The following is an 18,287-nucleotide window of genomic DNA, read 5'->3' as shown; positions in this document are numbered from 1 at the left end:
CTTTTTTTGCAAAGCAGCAAAGAAGCCGGCTGCAGCTGCTTTGAACCCTACCCCACCTTCGGTTGAAACTGTTGTGGAAGAGCAGAATCGAGAAGATAGAGCAGAAGTTGAAGAAATTGCAGATCCTTCGCCCCTGCTAGCGTCATCGCCACCGCCACCGCCCGCATCAAAGCCACCGGTGTATGACATCGATCTTCTACCATATGATCCAGGTGAAAGGCTGTCCATAAAAGATTATCATGTTAATGATCAAGATGCAATCCGTAGAGCATATATTACTAAAGGTCCTTGCAAACCTTATATACATGATTTCCCGTATCGAAACATTGGAGACAGACCTCGTCGATTCAGTTTACAGTGGTTGTATAATTATGAGTGGCTTGAATATAGTATCAAGAAGGATTCTGTATTTTGCTTTATATGCTACTTGTTCAAGAAGGGCAGTGGGTCAGATGCATTTGTTGTTGATGGATGGGATAATTGGAATATAGGAAACGCCGCACTCATCAAACATAGTGGTTCTAAGGCACACAAAGCAGCTCAGGAGAGGTATATTGATTTTATAAATCCCAAGGTAGCAATTGATTATCACATTGATAAGTGGACTGATGAGGAGCTTCGTCTTTACAAGAAAAGATTGACATATTCACTTAGATGTATCAAGTTTCTTTTGCTTCAAGGATTGGCATTCCGTGGAAATGATGAAAGTGAAGAGTCTAGCAACAGAGGCAACTTCATTGAACTTTTGAAGTTTCTTGCAGGAAATAGTGATGAAGTGAACAAGTATGTCTTGAACAATGCACCAGGTAATTGCACTTTGACTAGCCCAAAGATACAAAAGCAAATTATTCATTGTTGTGCCATAGAAACTAGAAAGAAAATAATTGAGGAACTTGGTGATGAGCCCTTTGCAATTTTAGCCGATGAGTCTAGTGACATATCACATAAAGAACAACTAGCTCTTTGCTTGCGTTTTGTTGATAAATTTGGAAGGCCATGCGAGCACTTCATTGGAGTTGTTCATGTAGATGATACTACGTCTTTGTCACTTAAGGAAGCAATTAAAGGTTTACTTGATAGTAATGGATTGAGTATGACTCGGATTAGAGGTCAAGGTTATGATGGGGCTAGCAATATGAAAGGTGATATTAAAGGGCTGAAAACATTAATCATGAAAGAATCACCTTCTGCTTATTATATTCATTGCTTTGCACATCAACTCCAACTAGTTCTTGTAGCTGTTGCCAAGGGAAATACTGATTGCAAGACCTTTTTTGATCAAGTATCTATCTTGTTGAACATTATTGGGGTTTCTTGCAAGCGTCATGGTATGCTTCGAAATGCTAGGCTGGAGAATGTCAAGAAATCACTACAGTGTGGTGAGCTTGAATCAGGGAGTGGTTTAAATCAAGAGATGGGTTTGCCTAGGCCTGGTGATACTCGGTGGGGCTCGCATTACAAAACTATATGTAGCATCATCACTATGTATTCCTCAATCCATGATGTGCTCATTGAGCTTGGTGCTGATATTGCATATAAGGATGATTGGACAAAGATTCATTTTGTGCTTGGAGCATTTGAAACCTTTGAGTTTGTTTTTTTTGTGCACTTAATGTATGTTATTCTTGGATACACAAATGAGTTATCCGAGTGTTTGCAGAGAAGGGATCAAGATATTCTTAATGCAATCTCACTTGTTAATGTGGCAAAGAGCAGAATGCAACAGTTGAGGTCTGATGGTTGGGATAAATTTCATAAGACGGTCACTTCTTTTTGTATTACACATGGTGTCGAAGTTCCTGCTATGGATGATGCTTATGTGCCTTATGGAAAATCAGCAAGGTATGCCCGTGCCCGAAACCAAAAAAATGATGACCATTTTAGAAGAGAAGTGTACATTGGTGTCATTGATCAAATTAGTCAAGAGCTTAATAATCGGTTTGATGAGATCAACATGGAGCTGCTCTCTTGTATGTCAGCATTTAGTCCTTCCAAGTCCTTTGCTTCATTTGATGCACAGAAGCTGCGTAGATTGGCTGAATTTTATCCTAATGACTTCTCCAACAACAATTTGGTACAGCTAGAATTGCAACTTGATAATTATATTGATGACATGAAACGAACTGAATGCTTCCAAGGTCTAGACAACATTGTTGATCTCTCAGTTAAGCTTGTTGATACAAATAGGCACAAAGTGTATGATATGGTGTACTTGCTTCTCAAATTGGTATTGCTTTTACCGGTGGCAACTGCGAGCGTTGAAAGGGTATTTTCTGCATTGGTTATAGTGAAAACAAAATCAAGGAATAAGCTAGGTGATATTGTTCTGGATGATTGTCTACAAACATTTATTGAGCGGGATATTTTCTTTCAAGTTGATGAAGATGATATAATTGAGACATTCATGTCATTGAGAAAGCGACGGATCAACAAGTAATATTGTAAGTCTCTTATATGGCTATATTTTAAAGTATTTTGTATTTGATTTGAACAATTTATATGGTTTTAGAATATGGTTTTACCGAATGAGAATATGGTTTTACCAAATTATATATGGTTTACCGAATTGCATAAGAATTTTTTTTGCTGCGCATACCCAGAGGTAAAAACCTAGGTCCGTCACTGCCTATACCCGAATCACTAGCCACTGATGCTCCCATGATCTTCAGTCTGTACTTTCTATTGACAACCTTCTTTTTATCATTGCCGCATTGTTCTTTGAATTAATATGTCCAGTTCTCACTGTGAGTGTGAGCTTTACCCATCATTCCTTATTTCTAAGAAACAAAAGTTATTTATGTTCTACAGGGATGTTTCCTTCAACAACCTGAGTGGTCACCGGCCGACTTTTCGAACATGGAATGTCTTGTAAGTGATCTCAAGTTCATATTTTCGCACCCTGTATCAACTGGGGCAACATGAGCTTTGGGGTAAAGCTATTTATATATGGTTTTCCTCCTTTCTCATTTCCTTAATCTATTATGCCTGAATAGTTTCGAGGGTAATCCATTCCTAAGTGATATCGGCTCAGAGTGCTCCCCCCGTAGGCCCAAAGGATGGGAAAGAAGGTTGTTCAGTGTCCAATTCTGGACACTTCCAATTTCATTTTAGTAAAGTTAACTAATTCAAGTGAGCATATTTTCTTGTGAGTATGTGTGCCACTACCGGAAACGCCTAAGTTGCCGAGTGTTCTTTTTCGGGCACTCGGCAAAGACGCCTTTGCCGAGTGTTTTTTTTGACACTCGGCAAAGAGGCTATTTGCCGAGTGTTTTTTTTAACACTCGGCAAAGAAGCTCTTTGCCGAGTGTTTTTTTTTGACACTCGGCAAAGAGCTTCTTTGCCGAGTGTTATTTTTTTTACACTCGGCAAAAAAAAATTTCAAAGCACATTTTGAAGCAGTAAATTAATTCAAATGAAAAAGTTTTCAACTACAAAGTTGTATAACTCATCAAGATGTACAATGTTTGTTTTGGTCTTTTCTTCATACGACAAAGTGAAAATAAATTTGTTCACAAATCTAACATATCTCTCTTGTAGTTTATGAAACTACAAGAGAGATATATAAGATTTGTGAACAATGTTAGAACGACCATGTCAGATGAACAGATGACCAAACAACCAAAATAAACTTTGTAGATCTCGAAAAGTTATGAAACATTGTAGTTGACAACTTTTTGATTTGAAAACATCTTGTCATGCAAAACTGTGTTTGAATTTCAAAATTTTAAAATTCAAATTTTGTAAACGACCTCGGATGGAAAAACTTCCTAAACTAATAGGAGGTTGTCCATATATAGCAGCTTGAAAGGACACGGAGGAGGCTAGGGAGAAGATGGCAGCGAGGCAGTGAGCACAACAAAGGAGCACCAAGGCTTTGAACATAATATGTCAGGTCAGTCCGCAGATGTGCTGATGGCGCAGTGGTTGAGCACCCGAGGTGTAGAGCTCCCCACCATGGTTCAATCCCTAGTGCTGCATGGTAGTGTGCCCACCTCCCTGTTGAAACTGCGCAGACAGGTCCGCAACCGCCAAAGAAGCTTGCGCGCGTGAGGTTCCTGCCTGTTCCGGGTTCGATGGGCCCCTTCTTTAAGACTGAAGTCAAGGGGACGTCTGATCAATACTTTTTTTTGAGGGTGGCAGTGCTGTGGGGTGGCAGGAAGGTGAATGTATTATAAAAGGGGAGGAATCGATTGATATATACAAGATCTAGCAGCCGGCACATATTATGTTAGATTCGATGGCAATATATTCATGTTTTGAATATATTTGGATAAAGTATAAACTCCATGATGATTTCCTCGATGATCCTGTTAATTTTTTAGGAATCAAGGATCATATATATATATATACCTGCTGTCCATATTGACCAACATGTTTAGACTCTTGGAATTTAAGGATTCTTTTTACTCATTGTGAAATACACTGGGTTTTCGTATCCTCTCGCAATTAGAATTTTGTCTACATTGTTCATTTCATTTTGTGATATGAATTCCTTCCTATAATGATGTGATGTTCATGTTTTTTCTAGACAACTAACACTGCAGTTCATGGCCAGTTTTGTTTTTTTAGAAACATCCATGGTTATGGTTTTCGATTTAACTTTGGCATTGCGCCCATATTTATTATTTTTTAAGAACATATATTAATTACCCTGTATATGTCATTAGTACCCAATTTTCTCCATCATGCACTCTTATACATGTTCATAGTTTCAGTGCAGCATGACCTAGAAGGTTGTCTTGGCCATATGAAGCAGTACAAGTTTAGGGGCCGTTCGTTTCGCCGGGAATGACTGCATGGAAGGATTCCTGGCCGGAACTGTTAGCTAATTTATATAAGCCTTAACTTCCTGGAAGGAATCCTAGCCTCATTTTGCTCTAACCGAACGAGGCCTTAAGGAGATCAGAAAAGCTACCAATAACTTCAGCCAAACAAATATTTTGGGAGAGGGAGGATATGAAATAGTATACACGGGTGATTTGGATGGCACAACTGTTGCTGTTAAAAGACTGAAGGGCCGTGATTCAGTTGTTAAGGATGATCAATTCCACACAGAAATTGAAGTGATAAGCTTGGCTGTCCATCGTAATCTCCTTCACCTTACTGGGTTTTGCATTGCAAATAATGAAAGGCTTCTTGTGTATCCCTACATGCCAAATGGAACTGTCGCTTCTAAATTAAAAGGTTAGTATTGTGTACTTCATGCTCTTCTATCCCATGCATGCACAGTTGCACCTTCATATTGAGAATCTCATGAGGGTAAAAATAAAGAAACAACAAAATTTTCCAGTAATCATGTAAAGGTTTCTCCAATCCACTTTTACTTTGTAATTTAGGATATCACTACACCACAACACCAAGACTAGCGATGGACGGTCTGACGCTAAAAGCAGCTACAGCGACAGACAATCTGACGCTAAAAAGTTATAGCGACAGACTTCTGCAGAAGCTGTAAGCCCTGTCGCTAAAAATCTTTAGCGTCAGACAGTCCGTTGCCCTAAATTTTTTTAGCGACAAATAGTCCATTGCTACTTTTTGGCGATCGATGCTCTGTTACAAGACATATACCGACAGATCATCCAACAGTTCATGTATTTATAGCGACAGATTGTTCTACAGGACAATATAAATATATATAAAAAAATAAATACAATGAGAAAATATGTAGCACATATCATACCCAGATTCAAGCTTAAGGTCTATCACATAAAGATATAAAAACATATACATCACATGGAGATCAATACATATATAACATACAATCTTGTCTTGCACAGTACATCATCCAACAAGGTCTTGCACAATACATCATTTGGATCTGATACACTTGTAGAACTAGTAATCAGACTAGATACAGGGAGGCAGTCGAAGGTACCAGAACAACTTGGGCATGATAAACGCAGTGGCTCACAACCACGATATCTGTCATTAAAACACAAGAATATTTGAATAACTGAAATACTGCAACATTAACGAAATTGATATGTTAGAGGTTTACCTCTCATCTTCATCATTGATTACAGATAACAGCATCGTAGATGTATCTTGATTGCTAGACTCAGTCACTCTTGATTGGAACTGATCCAGGTAATAAGAATCAGCAAACTCTATATTGAAAGAAATGATGCCAATCATTTAAGATATCGAAGACTCAACAGAAAATACGCACCTTAGCCGAATCAAGTCCCAGACATTCAGCCAGATGAGCTGGACTAGTACCCTGAATGGAAGCACACAGACGAGAAACAACAGGATGAATCTGCAAAGGCAATTTAGAATCAGCAACACTGTATATACTATAGCATATGGAAAGACAACTGTATTTTTCCAAGACGGGAAAATGTATTGCAATGGTGAAGAACCTGTTGTGACAAACAATAGTCAATGTCAATCATCCACTTGTCAGGGTCTCTTTTTAACTCCTCGGGATGTCTAGCTCTCTGAGCTATTCCCACAGAATGTGTATTATCTGAGTCCTATACAGAATGGCAAGTACAGTTTAGGATCAGATAAATCAAGCTTCAAACAAAGCTAAACTGGGATGTTTTTCAGGCAAAAAATTATATATTTTCCTTTTTTCCTGAAATTACACTGCAGGTAAACAAAAAGTTCTGACTACTCCCTCCGTTTATCCATATTCTTATCTTGTGAAGAAATGTTTCAAAATGTTAGTTCAGCAATAAAATCAAGATTGTGAGTGGTTGTAAAATGTGAATATCATTAGAGATAAGTGTTGGTCTCTTTTTATAACTTTGATGAGATTTAGTGCTTTCTGGTCTGTATACATGATGAGCTTAGCCTTGGAGGCTTGGACAGATTGTGAAACAAGAGTACCAATCAGTGTCATATGACAGGTTGTCAATCCAAAAATTTGCAATGTGGATAAGCAATTGATGATTTAGTGAGCATGCAAAACAAAAAAGACATCATTTAGTAATACCTGCTGAGAGCAAATTATATAAGGGACTGTGTCACCAGCTGAGCAACCGGAGTAACCATTTTGCTTGAGTCTCAAAGCAACCTGAGGAACCAAGTTTACACATTTATTAGCTCATCACTTTTCTGGCTTGAAATCAGGACAAAACAAAACATGGATATGCAACTCTTACCTGAACATGAGGCTGATTTTTAGCATCTGGATAATCTTCTGGCACTTTTGTTAAGCTCTTTGTGATAACATATTTTTCGAAGACCTTAATTTGAGTGAGTGAGTCTTAACTTCCTACCCATTTTGTTTTAATAAGAGCTGGATTGCATCGAATGGACTACAATCTTTCAGATCTAATTGCGGCTATGTCACTTACTATTGTTGTGGTTTTCAACAAATAGTTGGAACGAAGAAGCTGCTAAACAGATTGGGGACTGCTACTGGTATTTAATTTTCCATATTTCCAAGACTCTTGAAGAATTTGTGTCAAAGGATGGTGCTTCACCTGTGGCAATTGACTGTTTCAAGGAAACTGTAAGTACAAAGTTCATGACATACTAGAAACTAAGCGCGGCGTTGCCGCGCACTTGTCTGTGTTGGGCCAGCCCGCATGCGTGAGTGAGTTTATACCGAGACAATCAGTGTGGGATCAGCCCATTTGCTTGCATTACATCTTGATAGAAATGATTGTATACACATTGATGTAAATAATGTGTATAAGATGGTTCTATTTGTAGAAGAAATATAATGTAACACCCTAAAATTTGCTTTCTTGGAAATAGAGTTAAATTGCTTGAATTTTATATTTTTGCTCATGAAAACATATGGAAATAATAAGTTTTTATTTAATTATAAAATTTGCCATAGCCCGTAGCAACATTTTTGTGCACACATGCTGGTGCATATATTTTATTGTGATGTATGCTTGTTGTGTGACTTTATGTTGAGAGTGAGCAAAGTTTTCAAAACGTGTTTGATAAATCGACCTTCCTTCTCTGGTATGTCTGCGTTTTTTTTTGTCATCGAAATTGTCTCGGCTCACTAATCCATCTCCTATCAATTCTATTTTTATGCTCCTTGCATTTCTTTCCTTAACGTGATGGTATAATATAATATAAAAAATGATCTTTTAAGGAAGCACCCATCTTTTTGTCTTTCTTAGCTGGATGATGGTTTTTCTTGTAGCCGACTAGTTCTCTTTCCTTGGATCATCCGATGACTAAGTTGTAAGTCGTGTACATCAAGGACTCTCACGACGTTTCTCATATGCCATCTTTATTCTATATAAATAGCAGGCCTGTGTCATCGTTCTTTTCTAAAATCCCAAACCTAAGCCAATCAATCCTGATCTAGCTGCCGCCCATCATCTTCATCTGCCGCCGCCGCCTTGCCTTGGGATCTTGGCCACACGATCCAAAGCCGTTCAAGGGGAAGCTTCGACCTATCTCTGAACTGTTCCGCGCCGTCGTCATCTCGTCTTCTTCTGGCCGCTTGAGCCGCGATGCCCGGTCCTGCATATGATGCAAGGAAGAGACAGCTGTTGCTTCTGTACGTGCGTCCGTCGCTGCCGTACGTGAATCAACCTCTTGTTGACGACGTGGAACAGCAAATGTGCAGCTGCTACTGGTATGATCCATGGTTTGGCATACATGTGCTCACGTCCAGATTATCCGTTACCATGCAAGATCGCCAACCCGTCCGTTTTGTTGTCACTGCACAAGCACACGCCTGAGCCACCTGCCGTGCTTTGTGATGCAGCATCGACGATCTGTATCGACCATCTGTTGTTGGAAGAGCCCACTTGTGAAACCCGATCTGGCTGCGCTCTCTACATCAACGCCGACGTCGCTGCTCCTCGTCTGATATCGCGATTGCTGTCCATGCAGTCGCGTAGTAAAAACAATCGACCATAAGGAGAAAGCCATGCTGGCCGCTTGTCATCCTCGACGTAGAAGCATGTCTCTTCATCTATGTCCAATCGTGAGGTCAGTGCAAAACACCCTGGTAATTAGAGGGACAGATGCCTCTTTAATTCCTTTTTGTCCTATTGCTTTATCAGCCAAATACATATAATACTCTGCTGATGTCATCCCTTCATCATACGTGTGCAATTTTTTTGGCTTTCTTTTGGACAAGCTAGAATTTCCTTTGCCTATACCTTCATCACGTGCACAGGACCTTGTCTCACCATGTATGTAATTAGCAAACATCCTGTGTAGATAATACCGTTTCAGCTTTTGCATCATAAATCTTCCACTGTTACCTTGTTACAAGCTCTAGAATTTGAGGGTTTAAATCCCAACTTAATCAATAATTAGGCAACGAGATTTATAAATAAAATATGATTAAGATAGACAAAGCCTGCAGTTTGTTTTGCTTTTTAAAATAATCTTTTGATAGACGTTTCTCTTTCACTGTAGTTCCATTTTTTTTCGTGATCTTCGCGTCTGTGTGATCGTAGCGATGCGTAGATTAGTTTTATAAACTTTTTAAACTGTTTTATCCCTGTTGGTGTATTGTTCTAAATTAGTTCTATTGTTTGCTTCGGGTATGATTGCATAGATGTGTGTGTGGTGTTCTACGATCGAATGTCGAGTAGGTGAGTTTTGCGTTGGTGATCGTGAAGAAGTTGGTGATTGAGAAGAAGTTAGAAGATCTAGAAGAAGTTGGTGGCTAAGAAGAGGTTCATCGAAGGCTTGGACGTGAACAAGGATCTAAGTTAAAGGCAAGTATAGCTTGGGTTTTCTTTCTGTTACCATGATCTTGGGCTTGTTTAATGAAATGTGATATAAACATAAATGATGAATGTTATCCTTTGGCAAAAGCTGGGATTTACAGTACAACTGTGAGGGCTATATGGCTCTGGCTCTAGTTGCTTAAGAAACCCTTTTCTAGCTGGTTAGAGGTCTGCGAGTTGGGTATAGGATAGCCTCTGTCCTGTTGAGCCTAGCTTTGGAAGCGGCCCTTTTACTCTATTTACTTTGTTATTGGAAGGGGGTTCCTATATCTGATGACCCTGCGGCCCTGGCCGGTTAGACGAGCTCTTGGGTGGCTTTATATGGTTTCCGGTGTTTTGGGAGTAATTAACCCACTCATTTGGGAAACATGACTCACAATGAAAGTGTACACCTATGCGCAGAGTTTAATAAACTGGTATACTAGCCGTGCCCACGGATACGGGCGGCCCGGAAAACTGAGGGAATTGTTGTATGTTCATTTAAATTGTTTATGTGCAATTCATTATTCAATTATACTTGATCATGTGGTTATGGATTACACTACCTTGTTGCTATATTTGCGAAGTTCGACATGGACTCACTCTTGCAATTTCCCCCACACCTCAAGCTGGATAACAGTCTGTCAGAGACTTGAGAAGCTGGGCTTGTGGTCAACCAGTCAGTTGGATCCAGTGGAGTGGAGTCTACACCCGGAGATCGGAGTTGTCTATCCGTTGATTGTTCCTAAGGTTATATCTTTTATACTGTGTACGTTATGTAATTAAGCATTGTTTATTGATACTACCCTTTACTTGTAGCTATAGAATTGAATTCTAAGGCTCACCTATGGTGCATATCTGGTTTTGTCCTTAAAACCGGGTGTTACAAGTGGTATCAGAGAAATGCTGACTGTAAGACGCAAGCCTAGTTAGCACTGGTCGATTTGCAAAGCTTACTTTACTATAAAAGTATTTTTCTGTCTCCTTGGCTCCTTGGTTTGCTATTTCTTATCCTTGTCTTATTATCTCCTTCTTGATAGCTTCCTTTGAGCTACGGAATTCTTATCTCCTTGATGCTCGTTTTAAAGCATTTGTTTCTATATACTCCTTGCTTTGAAATGTTTTTAGAATCTTCTCTTACCATATCCTTACGTCATCGGAGGAAGAGCTTTTGGATCTTTAATTTGCCCTTACACTACTGGAATCTCGCTTTTTTCTGTGTGTGCAAAAACACACAGAAAAATGCGAATACCGTCAGAAAAAATATTTTTCTGACGGTGTACCCTCAGAAAAATACACACAGAAATATAATGACAGAAAAATCAAATTTTTCTGTGGGTTCACCGTCAGAAACAATTTTTCTATGGGTCTCACACGCACAGAAAAATTGTGTTCGCCCAGATTAAAACTAATTTTTCTGTGTGTTAATCCACACAGAAATAAACGCATAAACGCACAGAAAAACACGTTTTTTTTCTGTCGGTCTAGGTGAACTCACAGAAAAATTCATTCCGCCCAGATTAAAAAAAATATTTCTGTGTAGCCAGCCTCACAGGAAAAAAGAGTTGAACACACAAATTTTTTTTTTAAAACAGTAGCAACAAGGTTTGCATTCAAATAATACGGTACTTTCTGTGCATGACCAACAAGGTTTCATTCAAATAATACACAAATCAGTAGTTCATCATGAATTGTGTCAACACTTATGTCAGAAATAGACGACGACAGGCTGCCTCCGCCTACCCGCTGCCTGCCTGAGCCTGAGCCTGACCTCGGGGATAGGAGAAGGCCACCGGAGCTCTGCATTGCCAACAACAGCCCAGTCACAAGAAGCACGCACAATGTATTCTGAGTTCATTCACGCTCGCGTGATGTGATTTACCTCGCGTCCTCCTCTTGCACTGCATTGTTGTACTTGATGGCTAGGTTCAGCATTTCCTAGACAAGAATAGACACAATGTCAATAACAAAAGAAATACTCAAGTATAAAGCATCAACAAGGAGAAAAAAATCATCTCAGTATACATCTAAAGGAAGCTGGGTAGTATAGGCACCTGGACAGTCTGCTCGTTGGTTTTTGAATGAGTGTCAAACCTCTTCAAAATTAGCCCATCGGTCCATTTCTTTTTGTGCAAGTTCAGCAACATTTTCTCCTCAAGCTCATTTTCCGGTAATTGATTGCAATTGAGTAGTAGTGTCTGTTCAGCCCATGGATAAGAGCCTGATAAAGAACAGATATGGTCAAATTATTTATAAGAAAGGAAAAACAAGTTCATATGATACAATATTACTTAGTATTTACCTGAATAGATGGCTTATTTAGGTGCCCAACATTTGATGTTGTCTGCCGTGGCTCCTGGCCAAGCATCATGGTATGAGGATTAATGAGGCGGAATGCATCAATAACCACCTTCCCCTTCACACTTTGGATGGGGTCTATCACAACAGCAACCGCCCTGAGGTTCAAAGCTTCAAAACTCTGCACATTTATATATTAAACAAATTTAGGCCTATGAGTGCACAGTGTTTGGCACTATGCAACTTATCCTATCATTACCAGGATTTTTTATACCCAGATCATATAGATATCTAGAATAAGATACAAAACAGATTATGCAAAAAGTACAAAAGGTAGTTGATAGAAGAAAAACTCCAGTGAGTTGGGATCAATAATTAGCCATGTCTCCCATGTGGATACAGTTTTCATAATCTGTGGGTCAAGTATCAATGTCAAAGCTTGGATTTGCAGGGTTACCTAAGTTCCTATTTACACACTGAAAATTCACTAATAGAACTTTATTATCATGCTATTAAATGCTGCTGTTGCCTATAGCAAACTACTACTACAAAAGAATCAAGGTGCATTTTCTGAAAATGACATTTTAGCCTTTTAAATTCACACACAAGAAATGTTATTATCATGCTATTAAATCCTGCAGCTGCATAGCAAACTACAAAAAAAAAATCAAGGTACATTTTCTGAAAATGACATTTTTAGCCTTTTAAATTTACACACAAGAAATGACAGCTCAATATTGGTAGCACTTACTAAAGGAATCCCAAGAAGCTTTTGATTTGCAAGTGCAACAGCCTGTACTCGAAGTAAAAATAGATATTATTACAAAAAACAATTATTCAGTGAAAGAAACTCTCAGTAGTCAGCACATACCGAAAATGCTTCATTAATCTCATAAAAATCAACATGGGATGACTCTAATCCAGCATTTGCTATAGCCTTTGGTATTGCAAGTGCTGGGGTGGTTGTAAAGAGTTCCGGAGCCTGTATAAACAACATTCATGGTTACAAAATAAAATTCTAGAATACAATTTTAATAGTTGAGAAACTTTTATGTATAAAATAGTAATGCAGCACTCACCAAAACTAATGCAGGCCAAGCTCTTGAGCCTTCTGCCCACTCACCAAAACTAATGCAGCAGCCCCATCACTGATCCATATAAAAGCAAATTAGATATGATCGATTGTAGCTACACAAGCGGATAGTAGGCAGTACACAATGGACAGTACCAGTCAATGGAAAAAATAGCAAGTGCAAAGTGAGATCAAAGAATTTTGAAGACAACCAAGAAGAAATTATACACATAGACTGATTTTCCTTTGAATGGGCATAAGACATTACAAACACTTCTTTACTTTCTTATGTGATAATAAATCATTTACAAGAAGAAAAGTTACAGTCTATTTAACAAATTAGAGCATACCAAGCCCCTAAAACATAATAGGAGTGCCAATACTTTGTCAGCCATCAGTATATTTGTCAGTCAAACTGTACTGATCATTGCAAACTAGTTCAAATGAGAATACCTGAAGACAGCAGCAAAGCACTAGGAACAACCAGACATGAGAAGGATGACACCCTGCAAACATGAGCACATAACACCATCAGCATCCGAAAAATTACAACTAACAGCAGTAGCAGTCGGGTAACAGACAGAGAGCTAGTATTACCAGGACGACGAGGGCAAAAGTGAGCACGGGAGGCGAGCGTGACTTGGGGAGGCTTTGCTTGGAATGCTGGAGATGGAATTGGAAGACCAAATGCCAAGTCTAATGCAGGATCCAGTTGGTTTGAGAAAGATAAGATGGAATATTGTGCCTGCTGAGAACTCACAAGGTACTGCTCAATGGAAAGAGACAGCAGATTCTAGTAACAAGGACTGGAAAGCAGATGGATGGGGTGCCAAATCTGGTAACAGGAGCAGCCAAAGAAACAATCCTGGGAGACCCCCAAGGAGACCGGATGAGAGGGGTCCACCTCCACCAAGACAACGGTTTGAACGAACAATAGAGGAGAAGAACATTCTTCTAGAAGTTGACCATCTCTAGAAATTTCACATTTGAAAGTATTACCTAAGTTTCACCTGGAGCAAAAGAACAAGAGCAAAAGAACTCGAGAAATGGCTCAGATTTACCCATTATCAGCATGACAACTGCAACTTAATTTCACCTGGAGCTTAATTTAATTCTCTCTCTCTAATGGGAATTGAACTGGCCACAGAACTGGTTGCTTGTACTGGTACAAGCCATCCTAGTTAAGCAGCAAACAGAACAAAATATCCCAAGTACCAGCTCATAAGGTGCTAAAGTACAGAAGTTCTCTAATGGAAACTTGATTCATCACAGCCACTCAAGAGTAGTACAAAACAAAAAAAGTCACAAGGCATAGTTAGGGAAGGGGAGAGCAGCACGGCACGAGACTATCAAAATATCCCAAGTTACTTTCCCCACTCGCTTATCTGTTCGATGATTAAAGGACTGCATCAATCAGTGAAGCCTAACAGCTGTAATAAGGAACTAGACAAAACTGTAATAAGGAAAGAACTATATGACAATGACCAAACTAAGACTAAGTTCATTGAATCAAATAACAGAGATTAACTCTCAAGTCACAAGCCAGTTTGATTTACACACAATGTCATCTACTAAGAAACAACAAGGATTATCCTCTGACCAATGAGTTCATCATTTCCTAAGTTACATAAATTATTTCACACAGAACCACAGAACCACAGAACAACAGTGACATGCTTAAGCAAGTTGCTTACCTACTCCTTTCGACAAAAGGATTGCAATGAAGTGTACAAAATTATAGGCACAATACATTATCTTTTACACTTTCAGGAGTAGAGGACCTAAGTACATTACCTTCCGTTTGGCCGTTGGCAATCCTGTGTATTGGGTGCAGAAGCATGACTACTGAACAACGGCCTAGCTTTGCAGGTGAAAAAAAATCCTAGAGAAGCTAGGTGGCTATTATAGAAGCATGACTGAAATACGGCCTAGCTTTGAAAGTTGTCATAAAACATAGTTTTGCAATTCAGTTAACCAAATCAACTTGGATTATAATTCCTGGCCGATAAAAACATGCTTTAAAATGTTGGTATTTGGTAAAAAAATGTATTAGTCAAATACTGAAAATAGGATAGTACATATTTTTCAACATGTATTGCTCTGGTAAAAAAATCAGTACTAGTTATATTAACAAAATTCAATCCACATCCTACAGCATACACATGGGATTAGATCAGATCTATTCTGAATACACATAACCAAATTGCTTAAATTAGGGTTCGTTCTCAAATTTGCACAAAAGGGAAGAGAAGGAACATGCATACCTGGCTTGTGTTGTGGGTGCTTGTCGTTGGCAAAGGGCTTACCTCGGCCACTGGAAGGAGGCTGCACTCGGAGCCGCAACTGCCCTGATGTGGTTGCGCTTGGAGCTGTAGATCTGGACGTCGGGCTGAGAAGGGGCTCCAGATCCACCATGCTCGGGAGGGCCCGCACGTCGTGAGGGCTGTGCTCGGGAGGGGCAGCGCACCATGAGGGACGCACCCAGGAGGGCCGTGTCTGGGAGGGGCGGTGCGCTGGGGGGAGGCGCCTAGAGAGCCACGCCTGGGAGGGGCCGCGCGCTGAGAGGGCCACGCCTAGGAGAGGGACGGCGCACCTGGATCCGGGAGAGGGAGGGCCGAATCCGGCCGGGTGAAGAAGGGGGAGGGGAGGGGCACCCGCCGGGGAAGAAGAAGGGGGAGGGGAGGGGCTCCAGCAGGGGAGAAGAAGGGGGAGGGCGCGGATCTGCTCGGTCGTCGGCGGTGGCGACGGATCCGGATGCGGCCCCGCCTCGTCCTCGCGCCACCGGTGACGCCGGATCCAACCGCCTGGGGGCGCGCCCGCCATGGATTTGGCTGGATCCGGGGGTGAAGGAGAGGGGCCGCACCGGCCGCGTCGATGAAGAGGGAGAGGGAGGAGAGGGAGTGGCGGCGCTGCTCGGGGAGGGGCGCGGCGCTGAGTCACAGAGGGAGGGGTGCGCTGAAAGGAGAGAGTGAGGGAGGGCGCGCGGTCTAGTGTGTGAGAGGGTGTTTGGGGGCGCGGCGGCCGGCGGGTTAGGGTTAGGATTTTTCTGTGCGTGTACATATTTTTTTCCGTGTGTTTTTAAAGAACCGACAGAATAAATTGTATTTTTCTGTGAGTGTTGATTTTTTCCGTGTGTGTATTGTCACGCACAGAAAAATTATACGATTTTTCTGTGGGTTTTAGTATTTTTCTGTCGGGATATTTTGGAACCGATAGAAAAATCGTAATTTTTCTGTGCGTACCGAAAAAAACGCACAGAAAAATTTATCACCCACAGAAAAATGCGAGATTCCAGTAGTGTTAATATGAAGAGAACGATAGCTTTGCAAGTCGAGTCATTGAGTGAGTCGTGCTCCTTAATTGCTTGTTGACTTGTCATTATGCATTTTCTTGCTTTGGATCTTTGTAGTGATTGTAATGATATTGTGGGTTTGTCCACAATTTCATTTAGTTAATAGGCCTAAGGTATAAGGATTAATGAAATAGATAGTTGGGTTTTAGTTTTCTTCTGTTTTCATATCCTGTCTTTCCAGAGCAACCTATCATCTTTGGTTTATATCTCTATTCTTGGGTAATTAAAAATCATGACAAAATTCTGGAGAATAGTAGACTTCAACATGTTTCTTTGACCGCAAGAATCACCCTGATATCTAATTTGGTTATGGAGTTATTAAAATCTCAAGAGGATATAGCTGTGCTGACTGAGATCTGGAGCGGTATGTGGTTTTCTGGTTATATCATAATACCTGTTTGAGAAAATGTTACGAAATTTCTATGGGATCAACTGGACTTCTGTACCTATCATATGCCTCCGGATTCACCCTCATCGCTATTTTAGTTTGGGAAATATAGTCATCACAAGTTGAAGTTTCTGTGCAGTCTGAAACCTGGAACAGTTTCTGTTGTGCACTATTTTCGACCAACTTAGCTGTAGAATCTGGAGAAGTCTTCTACATGAAAGTTATAAAGGATTTAATGAGCTTTCCAACGGCGTAAAGTACGACATTATTGGATTTACAGAACAGGAATTATAGTAGTTTTACTGCACTGCTGTTTTTCTACTCGCGGATAAACTGAGGTTACTTGTTCCTACTTATACACATGAGTTCCTCTTGGTTATCAAAGGTCATCCTAAGTTAACTCACTTAGAAGAAGATTCAAGCTATCCTTTGGTGCCCCTACTTGATCTTTTCTTAAGGGGGGTAGCCAAGGCATAAAGGAATCGCAAGATGGAGGTCTCATACAATCTAGAGCTTCACTTGGAAGTATCGGTTATTCCTATGGTTGAGGAATCACTATCAGACACAAGGATCTTTGTTCAAGGTTGTTAACAGGTTGGATCATCTACAAGGAGCTCGAATATTTTATCAAGATTGGTCTTCGCTAAGCTACCATCACTTGGGAGTTCAACCTTCAACTCGAGACAGTTGGCACTGATGGCATACGAAAATGTCATGATTGGACTTCTCTACAGTTGGTTCTATGGCAACTTAAGTGAGTGAATTTTGTTTGGAAGAAGTTCTCTTCTTGGTTATGGGATGTCTCTAATGATAGAATTATAAGGAGAATAACTCAAGGGAGATGTGTTGAGTTGGAACCGCCTAAGTATGCAAGAGTGACTTGAATTTTCTTGGAATGGTAAGGTTCTACCAGAGGATCATTGGAGGCATTACAATATTGGACACAAGAGTTTCTTTTATAACGTGTCTCGGCAAGATTGTGGATGTACTCTATGCTTGAAGATTTGAGGTTTATATGTCAATTCAATTAAGAAAGTGTGTGTTGGACAATCCGACACATGATGAGGAGTTATCCATTGTGGAGTATGGAAGTATTGTTATCTTGGACGTAAGAATGATATATATGTGGATCATAAGAGTCTAAAGAACCACTAAGTTAGTTTTTAGCTTGTGACAATATCATTGGAGTTGGGAGAGTGTTATCACGTGAAAGAAGCATGTCGTTGCCAATGCCCTTAGCAAAGGAGAGTGATGTTAAGAAGAATCGGACGACACTGTGGATTAAGTTTTGTGTTTAAGAGTCACAACTCAACTTGAGCATATATATATATATATATATATATATATATATATATATATATATATATATATATTGTTTTGAAGTTGGAATCTACTTTGGACTAAGAGAATAATAAGGATCATTTGGAATGTGGGAATGTCTAGTAGAAAATTTGATAGTATGGATTAAAAAGGGATATGGTAGAACATGGACAAAGTTATTGCGTTGAAGTTTGGAATCAGTGGGGGACAAGA

At 40.0% G+C, this 18,287-nt stretch overlaps 1 protein-coding gene across 1 annotated transcript; it reads right to left on the bottom strand.

Moving 5' to 3' along the window:
* Positions 1-5,685: 5,685 nt before the first annotated feature.
* On the bottom strand, positions 5,686-7,660 carry LOC136514950 (DNA polymerase alpha catalytic subunit-like). Its single transcript, XM_066508650.1, has 6 exons — positions 7,110-7,660; positions 6,941-7,021; positions 6,363-6,476; positions 6,170-6,259; positions 5,999-6,078; positions 5,686-5,922 (listed from the first exon to the last, which is right to left on the bottom strand). Exons 3-6 carry the CDS (start codon positions 6,393-6,395, stop codon positions 5,730-5,732), a joined length of 396 nt encoding a protein of 131 aa, XP_066364747.1. The 5' UTR covers positions 6,396-6,476; positions 6,941-7,021; positions 7,110-7,660; the 3' UTR covers positions 5,686-5,729.
* Positions 7,661-18,287: the final 10,627 nt, after the last annotated feature.

Source organism: Miscanthus floridulus, chromosome 17 (assembly GCF_019320115.1).
Source record: "Miscanthus floridulus cultivar M001 chromosome 17, ASM1932011v1, whole genome shotgun sequence".
Lineage (NCBI taxonomy): Eukaryota > Viridiplantae > Streptophyta > Magnoliopsida > Poales > Poaceae > Miscanthus > Miscanthus floridulus.
Note: the sequence above shows the minus strand (reverse complement) of the source record. Positions and strands in the feature narration are given on the sequence as shown.